Below are 12,951 nucleotides of genomic sequence, written 5' to 3' on the forward strand. Positions count from 1 at the left end.
AATAGGGAAATTATTCTTAATTCTGTTTTGGTTAATACGTTCACATTATTGGCGTCTTATGTCATTCTGTTCCTATTCTTCGGTTACAAAGCTACCATAAAGCTGCTATTCTCAAATTTCCTCGATAGTTTGCCGCAAACCTCGCACATTTGCGATTTCAATCGATTTGCTTTGTTCTCTATTAAGGTCTGCTTTATATTTTAATGGATGGCAGCTAGTATTTTGTAAAGTTAATTGGATTATGTATTCTAAATGTACATAAGGTTTCGTATCTTATTTCGTCAAATTATTATCGGCTTCTGATGTTTATTCTAAAGTAAACAAAGCGTTTGCATAAATAAAACGTGGTAGGTATTCATGTGCACTGAAAGCGACGGTAGTTGCTTCTATAGGCTTTATTACTTTTCCATGAAATAATTTCGTTTCAAGGCTAGATCAATTTTTAGAATGTTTCAGCGAACTATAAATCTTATCTAGATATAATCCAATAAACTTCCTTCGTCTTCACCTTCAGTTTATAACCGAGAAGTGTGTGAATCAACAGTAATCGCGTAGCAACGTGCATGACGCGTTATGTTTATATTCATATTCGTTTATTCTATAATTTCATTGACTGAAATGTTTACGGAACGTCACAATCTATTTATGCTTCGGTTACTAAGTTTGAAATATATCCGAGTTATCTAGGTCGTCGAGTTTTAGCTGAGTAATCTTACTCCGTTGTAAAAAAAAGCTTTTCACATCGTTTCTGATTTATATGTATTGGTATTTTAGTTCTTTTAACATTATTATGATTCGTGCAAATATTAGTTGTTACTTATGAATTCCTAATGCACGAGTAATCCACTGTTCCAGTTTCAATCCATTTCAATCTTTCAGAAGATAAAACACCCCACTCGGAATACCGCCTCGCCGCCTGCACGCAAATTTAATATCGGAAATTGAGTCTACTAGGTTTATTCTCTTTGACCTCGCCGCAGCGCGAGGTGAGGTAAAACTATTATCTTCCACTTCATTGCGTTAACGGATCCAGTGCTGCCAAAATTTCATGTCATGTTACTATCAGTGACACTCGTGTCGTAGGACAAGAAGTACCTTTCATTATTGAAATTTTCAAATGGATTCCATCAATTGAATTAATGTAATTCGAGATATTCAATTTAGTGAAGTTCTTTGCCAATTTCAGATTTTATGAAGACGCTTTTCTATCTAATAGAATGTTTTTTGTATACTTTATAAGTAAAAAAGATAAGGGCCTGAAATCACTGCTAGAACTTACGTGTCGTTATTATTACAAGTTCAAATAATAATTATGGATATTATGTTTGACCTTTGTTATTACAATTTCTAACAAAATATCATTCGATCCAATGTGAATAAAATATGAAAGGCATTGATTCGTTTCGTCATAGCACGAAAAATCTGATGTTGTCAATAATAGTACCAATTTACAGTAAAATTGGATTGCCTATGACATTTTTGACAATATTACAAGAGTAATCTTATTTATCTACCCGCAGAGCCTGCTGAAGAATATCTCCATAACTGAATTTGATTTATTATTCTACACACGGACTCGCGTTTGTGATGAGACCTAATTGATTTGGTCCTACTGAGTTTTTGGGCTTAGTTACTAATGTGTTTGTATTGGAAAATACAAGAGAAACTGGAAAGAACACTATGTCATTGTCATAATCTCTTTTCAGTCTCGTTAAAGCTAGCTCCGCTGAAAATGCTATGTAATTAGGGTAATGGAATATTATCAATTACTATAAGATCCGTTTCCAACCCTGACTCACGGAAAAGTGATTTATATTATTTATTATTTCAATGCTTGTCATTGAATTAAGTATTCTGATGGACACGAGCCACAATTATAGAAATATTGCGTGTCAATACAATAGTAATATTGATCACGCACTCGTATCCTCCTAGAGCCGGTTACCAGCAGCGGTTGACCAGTCTCGTGCTTGACGGTCGAGTCGTACTTGCACGGAAAATTGGATATTCTCCACGGTTGCACATAAATAAAGCCCATTAGCATCTTTAACCGACCGTGAGTCACCTCTGTACCTCTGTAGAGTTTATTATCCTAATTCTTAACAATGCTGTAAGTTTAAAAACAAATAATAACGTCTATGATCACAAAATGGTTGCCAATTTCGCTAATTTCAAATAATAAGAGCTTACAATGCCCCGAAATTTAATCAACACGACGCCAGAAAATTTTACGGATGTTCGAACAAATGAAGACAAAATTCAGACCATTTCATTGTAGACGAAAGGCGCGTACGCGGTGTCAGTGATAGATCCCCCGAACGGATCTCGATAATCTATCAAAACGCGGACAGAATATCTGGGAGCTCTTTCATGTATTTCATGTAGCTTAATCAAATATTTCTGTCGACTAATGTCTGGAATATGCTTGCGAAACAAATAGATATATGAGGTGTCGACGTTATATCCCGATTATACTAAATTTATACCCAATTGCTGTTCCATCGCTCTTTCTAGTCCAATGTTTCTCGCATTATAAAACATGCTATTATCGTCATGAATTTTAAACATATCACCAATGATATGACTCGAGGATGTCTAAGAGTATTTCATATTTGTAAATAACTCAATATTCTGATTCGCAATGACCTTGTCCAAGCGTGATTTTGTCTGGTTATTGTACTATTTATCTGCTGTTGTTTAATATGATGTCTTATTTTTATTTTAGTCGTGTAGAGCTTTTGGCTGCAGAGCTCTGCGCCCTTATATTCTAATATCTTGCATACAAAATACTGAAGGTTCTAACCCCAACTTTCTTCCAGTAAATAGTTCTTTTATTATTGGAATACTAAATCTAGGTAATCAAGAATATTCATGTAATCTGGTTCAGTCAGTGTAAAACCAATAAAAATTTTGCTTGGCAATACTGGCGACCAAACTTTTTAATTGGACAAACTGCGATTTAAAATAAAACAAGGAATCCTGTGCTACTGTCCTGTCCGCCCAACAGTTTTTTGGAAATTGGACACATTCAGTAACGGTATTAGTTATACACGTATCATTTATTGAGAGGATCTCAAAAATTGGTGTTTATAGGTACTTTTTATACGAGAACATTGCAACAGAAATGCAGCGCTTAGAACGTACGTGAAATGATGTCATTGCGACTATTATATAACAGTTGAATTTTATTACTGCATTTAACAACGCATACATTTTACGGTTCTATAATCGCACTGAACATGTGCTATCCGTGAATAATTAATTTCACAATTACAGTACAAAGCTGATCGCCGCCATACTGTCGAATACCTCGAGGAGTTTTATGGCCACCTTTTGGCACCTTTGCTCACGTCACTGTAACTACGTGTACCTTCTATTTCGAATAAAGTACTCGCCAAACTATTTCTGATCATTCGAACAGCGTTCTATGCGTTTTACCCAACAATACATATTTTACTACGCACGTGTAGCCTGGAAATACTTACACGTACTCGTTACAAACTCATTCGTCTTAGTCTTCAACAGTACGTCATGTCAGCGACAAAAGAGGAGTGAGTGGATTTATTAAGTGATGAGGTGCCAGTGATATATTTGTAATCTTTAGATTACACACACATTCTCCTTTTGTCACAGGGACATCCACAATATTTGAATAAGAAATTCCCGAATACCTTCCAACACCCATTTACCAGATTAACAATCTCATAAGCAGAGAAAACATAAGATTTCTCTTACGCATAAACAGGGATTCATCCGTTGTAATAAATCCAATGAAGGGATAAAAAAGATGCGTGAATAAAATATTAAATGACTTTCCAAGAAAAGTTTTCCGTCTGATGCTGCTTAATGTAAAAAGTTGGTCGAACACGATCCAGTTAAAATGCAAATGTCGAGGATTCTACGGGGACTAGTGGCTACCACTGTTCCGCTGCACTAGGTGCTTTTAACGACCATGAATATGTTCCACTATGCATAACGTAGTTAATGTGCAAAATAAGTTATGTGGAACTTGCTCCACACTCGTAATAAAAAGAGGGAGTTTGATCTACTTTCGTAGTTAGCATTCGCAGCGCATCGTCTCGCCACTAATATTTATTATGCCTCTCAGACTCAGTTGAGCCCCTCTCCCTAAGAACGCCTTATTAAAAGCTTTCAGCACACTTTTAAATGTGGGCCGTTTGGGCGGAGTCAACTAATAAAATAGGTATATAGGTCCCAACTTGCGGAATTGCTAAATCTTACTTAGTCGTTTTAATTTCCTTTGCTCTAAGAGCTTTCAGATAGGAACTCTCCTATGGGTTACGATAATGTCTATTGTTCCATGTTACGTAACTTTTTCAACAAAGTCGCTCTAGGAAGGATCCAGACCATTCGGGGGTGGATCCTGCAAGTGGTTTGTGAATTTTTCACGTCGTTACGTACGTGATCCCGATGTTTGCCCAGTTAAAAGGCCCCATTAACACAGAATGGGTCTATAGTTCTTAGTTTAGGCTAAATAGCTGGTATAAGAGGCGATTTGGAAAATAATTAATGTCGGTGGGGCAGTGTGCGAGACGCGTTAGGTAACTGGCGGCGCGAGAGCGAGAGGGCCGACGGCGCGCGCCGGCACCGCTATTGATCGTGGGGATGACGCCCGGGGTGACCCAAATAGAGCCTTCGTGCACCCTCCGCCCCCAAACCGAACACCCTCGCGAACACCCTTCACCCGCCGGCCGCTACACGACGAATTTTCATATCATGCCGGTCCACGGCGAAGGAATGGCCCACCGCTCTGATACTAATGCCTTACATAATACATCAAGAACACCCCTCTAACTTATCTCCGCTTAAAATCTCTTTGTCCACTCGACGTCTACATAAGACCGGTATCCAGTGACCCAGTCACTGATGCTACCCCAAAATCTTGTTTGTTATTTCAGGTCAGTTCTAAAACATATTAAGCTTGTTATTCATGAAACTTATAAATGTTACTTTACTCGTTCCGTGTTCTATGACTTATCAAAAATATTAATAGCTCCCCTAGTGGCGCTTGCTATTTGAATATGACATGCACAGAGGGCGCATTAGTAACTGACCTATGCCCCGGGGACCCGGGGGTGGTTCCCAGGTAGCAAGCAAACTGGTGCATGCGTACTTTATAGTGTCCTAGTGACATATTGCAATGGTATTGATCCGTACATTTGTCGACAATAATAACTACAATTCAGAATTTATAATGACGAATGTTATGTTTTCTGCATGTGAAATTAAAAAAAAACATCTGCGAGTATGAATCAACTGGAACAATGAATAGAAAAATCCTTTTGTTTAACGTTCCAGTCCAGAGCCGGTAAAATGAAAAATACGCTCAGAGCGAGGGCATGGCGGACGCTGAAATTGAAAAGTGCAACTTTGCGTTTTATTGTGCTGCGAGGAGGCACAGCCTCTGCGGGAGATTGCGAATAAAATGCCACTACCCTGCCTCAGCGCTTTCAGCATTTACCTCACCTCATCATTGTAATTGTATCGGCGACAGCGATTTAATATTCTGAACCCGTTAACGGTCAGGCGGTGCAGATTTTTATTGCCCAGTAACACCTTCACGAGCGAAACTTGCAGAGTTACGGGACTGCTAAGGAGGCACGTTTCCCCCTTAAATATAAAATGTAAGGGCCATATTACGTGACCAAGTGGAGTCGGAAAGTTGGTCTTTGGATGGACGGTCGAGATATGTCTATATTTGCTGACATGTAATTACGCGGGTCAGGCCGTCAAGCGCCGGAAATTAATATCGGACAGGTGGCGCTCCTGGCCGCCCGGAAACGGAGTTGCCAACTTGCCACGGTAGCCACTTGATAGACTAACAGGCTTCCGAATTCGCAACGATAAAAAAGGCTGCTTTTTTATGAAACTTCGTCTGTTGCTAATTGAAAAAAGTTACAAAGCCGTACGAAAATTTGCTCGGATACAAAATGTTCCCAAAAGCTCTTTTTCTTTTTTTGCAATTTTCATTGCTCTCTGAGTTTCGCTTAACTTCGGATAAACGACGAAGTTCTTGTTTGTACAACGATCTGATCAATTTATCCATCAACCTATTTCAAACTTACATTAAGGTATACTTTATTATTGGTTCTTGTTCCTGATTACTTTTCCGTCCAAATTATCTGTACAAATATTATTTTGCGGCGCGCCTCGTGTATCATCCTGGCGGGCTGATGGCGGCCGAATCAAATCGATCATTACTGCCGTACATACATAGCACCGAATGTGCAGCAAACGGCTCTACTAAGGCAATTTATTTTATCGATTTTCTAAATATAGCCTCCTGTGTGCACCACCATCTATGCTGCAATGAAAAATTCATGGACTTGATAATGTCGCTTCACTGAAGCGACTATTCTTCTTTACCAACCCAAGTTCTATAAGTAGCTTTTATATAATTTGACCTGGAAAATTATTTCTAAATCCGAGTCATAAAATTCGTAGCCTTTCAAGGTCAGACCCGCGCGGCTGATATTTTTCACTAGCACTTCCATTCGGACAAAGGATTTAATGGAGCCAATGTAATGCGTCCGAAGCCCTTTTTCGGTTTTAATGTGGGTTTCTATTTCTCGATGGTGAGGTAATAAATTTTGGAGCGCTCCAAAAGCGAGACTCGCGGATTTAGTCAGCCGGGAATCGCGGCTACTTAGAACGGGCACAGCAATAAAATGTTTACGTCTACAATTTATTTATGTACGGAGGTTATGACATTATCATAAAACGAATGCTATAAAACGAGCTCAGATATATTCTTTCGATATAAAATTTCTATATAGTTCGATAAAATCAAATCTACTACACGCATGATTTAAATCTGGACACACATTGTTTCAAAAGCTATGAATAGTCTAGTCGCCCTTCATAGTAAATAACCTACTTCACCCTTATCCGGTATCCTTAATGCAAGGAAAATACTCTCTCGTTTAAAATTCATTCTCAAGATAAAGCCGTCTGTCAATACTCAACATTACATTAAGGTTGGGCGCGTCGAAAACGATCCTCCGGTCTGCCTCCGCCGCCCTACCAACAAGTTCCTCGTAAATTTTTATCACCGCCGTCGACTGACTGCAGATATCTGAAAACGTCGCTGTTATCTGATTTAAAGAAGTAACATTTTTGCGTTATGATAAATGTAAGGATATTAGGATGCGACTCGGGGTATGGCGTTGATCAGGAAGGCTGTCATCGTACCGGTTGTGGAAGGTTAGCTCGCGGAGCCGCGAGGGGCGGGCGCGACGGTAGAGGGCGCCCTGCGCGGCTGCGCGCGACGGTGGCGGCGCGGCGGCAGCGCTGGCGTCGTGACGCAGTGTGACGTCAGTGCGCCGTCGGCTCAATACGCGCTGGCCCCATCGTCAGTCGCCGCCCGAACCAGGCCGCCGAACGTCGCGCCTTGGCCATCCGCGCTCATACTCATACCGGGTTTTAGTTTCGTACCACGATGACATAGCCCTAGTGCCGTGCAACGAGACTACGTGAAGCGCACATATTTTTAAGTTTTTTCGTTGGAACGAGGAAACCGTAAAGGTCCCCGTTGTTGCAGAACTAGCGACGACCCACCCCATTCCGTTGAGGGACAGAGGCGAGACCAAGAGGCGGCTTACACCTTTTTATCCGCCTTTTTATAAAGACTAGCGAAAATGGGCGAGGTGAGTGCGGTGCTTGCAGTAGTGCTTGCCTTAGCGTTTGCAGTAGCCAGCCTGAAGTACGAGGCCAGTGCTTTCGTGAGGTGCAAGTGCATGTCGAGGAAGTGAGTGCTGAAGCCGAAGGAGCCGCAGCTCGTCAGTCCCTAACTATCGTGATCAGTGCTTGATTTCTTCTGGGCATGACCCATAGGTCACGCAGAACTTCATCCGCACGTTACACTGCCTTTGTTCTGCTAGCGCAAGAAAAGTGCAACATTAGTTTTTTGCACCGACTGTTCCCAAACCCACCATCATTAGAGTACGAATCTCTATTCAAGCTTGAATTCTCACAATTAATTTTTTCATGCACTATTTTATAATTCATATTTTCGGGGTGTATGTTCTTATTTCTGTGAAAGGGGTATAAAACAGTAAATTGGTAAAATATGTCAAATAAAGGCGATATCACAGTTGTGAGAACGGCGCCGGCCGGGTTGCGTAACTTGTCTGTATCGATCTGTGCGGAGCGCGAGACACTTTGCTCTTCCATATGCCTCTTCTCTTCACAGATCCATCTGTGATAATCATATTAGATATGAAACTAGAACATACTCTCTTTTAGATCTCTAGAAATAGAATTCAAATTAAGCAAAACATATTTAGGAGTAAGTAGGCTTTACTTAAAAGCCTCGCAGTTCTTCCATTTTGATTTAGGTAAATGGTCATTCTGCAAATTATAACGATTACAATACCGCAAAATTACATGATATCATCAAAGTAGTTTGCTCTTCTCAAATCTCAAACAATTTTCATCGCTTTTGTTACAATTCTCTTTAACGGTCAAAAAATCATGGCACACCTACTTCAGAACTCATTTCAATGGGGTTCCTTTAGCTTCAGGGGTCCGAACATGCCAAGGCACCAGTGTAGTTACAAAGAAGATTCGCTAGGTGCTCCGAAGGAAGTTGCTAACAGGTTGTCGGGAGCGCCGTGCTTGGACACGGACCAGCGAAGGTTTATTAGAAAATTGCCTCGTCATTATGTCATTTAAATCGCATAGAGCACCGTCGCTCTATTGGAGTATTTCCTTTATCCTCTATGACGACAGCATGCATCAATTAGGATGCTAGACGGTCCTTGGGGAGTTTCCAAATTGTCTTAGTCTTAGCACGCGTAAATTAGTTAAAGAGTGCTACAGAAACCTTTGTTTTAGGATAGTTTTCTCAGAACTCCCCTTTTCTATCATGAAGTTGACTATTTCAACCTTACTCTAGGAGCACTACGTTTTTTGAGTTAACTCTTAGCAATAGTTTTAATAGTATAAATAGATCTTTAATAGATCTTATACATCTTTCTAGATTTTGCTATAAAATCTTTTCTACTTTACGTAATTGGCTACCACTCCCTGACTGAAGGGAGCTTTGCCGTGTTATCTAAGTGGTATCTGTACGCCCTAGGGTTTCAAGCGGCACAAGAAAAAAGCTATCGCTAGCGATGTGTATGTTTCTAATTTAAAAGAAATTACACTAAATAACTAGGAAAATCTATTTCAAATCAAATTAAATAACTTTTAAAATTCCGCACACGAATCCAACTAGGATACATAAAATAAACGGAAGAAAATAAGTATCATTTATTGTGAGGACTAACAGTAACAGATGGAAATGTTAAAGCATGTAATAAGTTATTTATCAGACATCAATCATATCCTTTTAAAGATTTTGTCGCATCATACATGGCATATTCAATGGAAAATACCATAAATCACATTTACATCGAATGCGGCCTCGATTCGACATGAATTTATACATCATGTCACCTTTGTCATTGTTTGTGTGCATATTTGACGATGATGATTTTCACATGACGGGCCAATTGGTTATAGTAACTATAAACAATAACTAGAAGATAAACTAGGATTAATTTGTTGCACATTTTGTTAGCTATGTCTGTCATCAGCAGGTGTATAGACTTATCTCATGACATGGTTTCGTTGATCTCGCGTTTTACCTAGTAACGGTAGATAAATATTTAGTCTAACGATATTTTAAGAATATTTAAAGATATATATTTTTTAACTTATACTAATAATAATCTCGAATGATAGCGCTACATTATCATTGTTTTGAAGTAGGACGTATTGGTAATGTTAAAGTAATAAAATAACTGCTACAAAGGTGCTTCAAATTAAGGACACTTTTTGATAATCTCAAAAATGATCGAATTATCTCTATTTGCCTTATTTACTGATTGACTGATTTTAAAGTAATCGAATTATAAAAAGCATATATTATTTTAATTATTTGATTCTCTTTCTGTAAATACATTTTTAGAAAAACTTCATTGTTATCATCAATTAAATAATTTTTTTGTAATAGTACCTCAAGTAATTGGAGTTATCTTTAACCTCCGTTTAACTGGTTAACTGTTAGTCACTTCGGACGTCCCGTGGTCAATGTTCTTAATAATATAATCTAAAAAATAGAATGCATAATATTTATGCAACCTTGATAAGGTTATCTTAATTATGCTTAATTTGTCGTAATTGCACTTTAATACGGCATTATTAGGTAAACACTGTTTATAATTTCAACGGTATTAGTATTTATCTATCGTCATTATTGTCGTTATTTGCAAAAGTCTTTCGCTGGCTTAATTGTAATAAATGTAGAGTTAATCACTTAACATCTCAGTATCATTTTATCAGTAGCATTTCAACAATAGTTTATTTTGAATTAACATTCTTATCGTTAGTCATTGTTAATTAATCATTTAAATTAAAAATATTCTTTGAAATAGACATTGTGAATTTATGGGAGTACCTAAAGCTAGGCGCAGACCACCGATTTTTAGTTGACCGATAGTTGAGTAGGGCTGTTAATCAGTATGGAGATTTATGAAAGTGCGCAAATTGGATCGGCCGATTCTTCATACAAATTAGAATCAGGCCCAACTATCGGCCGACTAAAAGTTTGTAGTCTGCGTCTAGGCTAAATGGTCAATCTTCCCAAAGCGCATTCAGTAAAAGCTTCAATGACACTTCTCCCGCGTTCAAAGTCTGTCTGTTATTAATATAAAGACTGCACGTGAAATTAACTGTCCCGTCCTATGTTTTGGCACGATCGCGCCGCGTGTCGTCACCGGCCGGGGTGTCACGGAATGCGTCGTCTCATTAATGTTAAAAATAATTGTCTCATTCACACGTCATGCATCTACTACGATAGTAACCACAAATTTTCGGTACAAAGCAGTTCTGTGACCGTGGCAATGAATCTTTCGGCTGAACGTTCATTGACATTTCTATTTAGAGTTAGTGGAACACATGACTTTTATATTAGATACGTACGCCGACCGACCGACTTCTCGGTTTCGTAATACGAATGCGTATCTTAAAGTAACGCTGGCGATTTATTAGATTAATTAGTACGTGTGACATTAAATCTACAAAGGTTAAACGGATATTCGTAAGTTTACACAGAAAAACCGTATTAAATCATTAGAAGTCAGCTAATAGGTACAGATGACCTTTTAAAATCCCTAAAATACGTTCAAAGTCAGAGGAACCTTGCCAAACAAATTTACTCAACGGCCCTTCAAAATTCATATCGCTCTTTGACGAACCGGCTATTGCAAACGGGACGATTTGACTTTTGAATAGTGTCCCCAACCAAGACTTGCTCTTGGCGAAACCCCTCTAAATCTTTGTCACTTACCAACCCGTTTCAAGACGCTCTAAATGAGCTCGTTTACCCCTCGGACGGTGTTAACATTTCATTCTGACCAGAACCAGTTTCGATTTTTCATCAGATATTCCGGTTTAACCTTTATAGAGATTATAAATGCGGTCGCCGGGGTCCGGGGGTGGCAACCTTGTCTTTTAGCTATTTATGTCGAGGGTAGCGGGGGTTGGGTCGCGCTGCGCATGCCCGGAGTCCGCCGCTTATGTAATGCGGGCCGAACATGCTGCCGCATGTCTGCCACTTCGGCTAACGTGATCTTATGCCGTATGAATATTCCATCATCCCCTTTGCCGCGTTTATGGCGGCCTTTATGGCACTTAATTAAGTGCTGGCCGTAAACCATCTAGCCGTAGCCTCCCGTCGCCCGTTTCTATGCGGGTAGGTAATGCGCTCGAGTCTTAGGCTGCGCGCTTCCCACAATTTGCTCCAGTTATTCTCATCGTGACCTTCAGCAGAATTCAGGGCGCGGTTTAATGAGGCCTGCATGAAAACGTTGATCAATTATCGACGGCGACGCGCAGCTCGCCTGTTTACGGCAGCGCGGACGCATTTAGAAGCAGTGACATTACCGCCCCTATTGAACACAATGCATTATTGCACTTACGTAAGAGCTGACACAGTTTCCTGGACACATATAAGCTTTGGGATCGTGTGCGATGAACGTGGGTTTAATAACAGCGTTTACGTAATTGCAGAATTGTGGTCCACGTCAAAATCGCTTCATAAATCATCATTTCAGGGTTGAGTCTCGGTTTAGGAGTTTGAAGCAATAGGTATAATAAATCTTGGTTTTTGAACGAAATCACAATTGGTAAAGTCGTCATGCATCGAGGTTTGCGGTGTCCTTACAACCGCGCTCAGGTTCGCACGCGCAACTAGTTCAGATCAATTGAGTGCCATTGAGTTGGTCCCTAGCAGGACTATAGTGTGTACGTTCGGCAAGGTTATAACCACGCGATCTGTATTATCTGTTGCTGTGTGCGAGTCGCTGAATGACGCTCACTATAGCTGTTTAGTTACACATACCACGTTGTCAATGGTCACTATATTACAATGCATTACAGTATAAATATGCCATAGTAAATTTTCATGCAAGGAAATGGATTTTGATTCAGATTTCTTCCCTTAAAATCCAATCCCTTGCTACTACTTTAGCTATTTTTTATTTTGAGCATAGATATTGCATGGCCGTGATGAATGTTCGTTCGTACCCTTAAAATGATTCCTGTGTTTGTTTTAGATCATACATTAAACCATGCGATATCATTGTTGGCCACTTCCACCCCATCCATGAGCATGGCCTGTAGGGCCGCCTTGTAGAATGTGTCTAGCCCCTAGTTGTGTTTGCAGCATGGCCGTACCGACTCGTACCGCGTCGCAACCATCGGGCCCATAAAGGATGATAATAGAACCGCAGACGGGCAGTACAAGGTTTTTATTTGCATTACCATCTTTCATTTTTGTGACAACCAGTGGCGGTTGATACCAATATTTTGCCAGTCAACTTACAACTTTAAGATCAGACAAGAAAGGGGCATAATTTCTCCATGTTTTATTCTATTTTAATT

At 39.6% G+C, this 12,951-nt stretch overlaps 1 protein-coding gene across 10 annotated transcripts in view; it reads left to right on the forward strand.

The window, feature by feature from the left end:
* Positions 1-12,951, forward strand: part of LOC135080692 (sodium/potassium-transporting ATPase subunit alpha) — a 54,148-nt gene that overhangs the window by 24,265 nt on the left and 16,932 nt on the right. For 3 of the 10 annotated variants that reach the window (XM_063975398.1, XM_063975399.1, XM_063975397.1), the window contains exon 2: positions 12,734-12,814. The exons of 1 other annotated variant lie outside the window; for it this stretch is intronic. In XM_063975398.1, coding sequence (XP_063831468.1) covers positions 12,734-12,814 — 81 coding nt within the window. Of the gene's footprint in view, positions 1-7,361; positions 7,668-12,733; positions 12,815-12,951 lie in introns of those variants that run through there. 6 more of the 10 variants (XM_063975402.1, XM_063975400.1, XM_063975404.1 and 3 more) reach the window with 4 other exon arrangements.

Source organism: Ostrinia nubilalis, chromosome 18 (genome assembly GCF_963855985.1).
Source record: "Ostrinia nubilalis chromosome 18, ilOstNubi1.1, whole genome shotgun sequence".
Classification (NCBI taxonomy): Eukaryota; Metazoa; Arthropoda; class Insecta; order Lepidoptera; family Crambidae; genus Ostrinia; species Ostrinia nubilalis.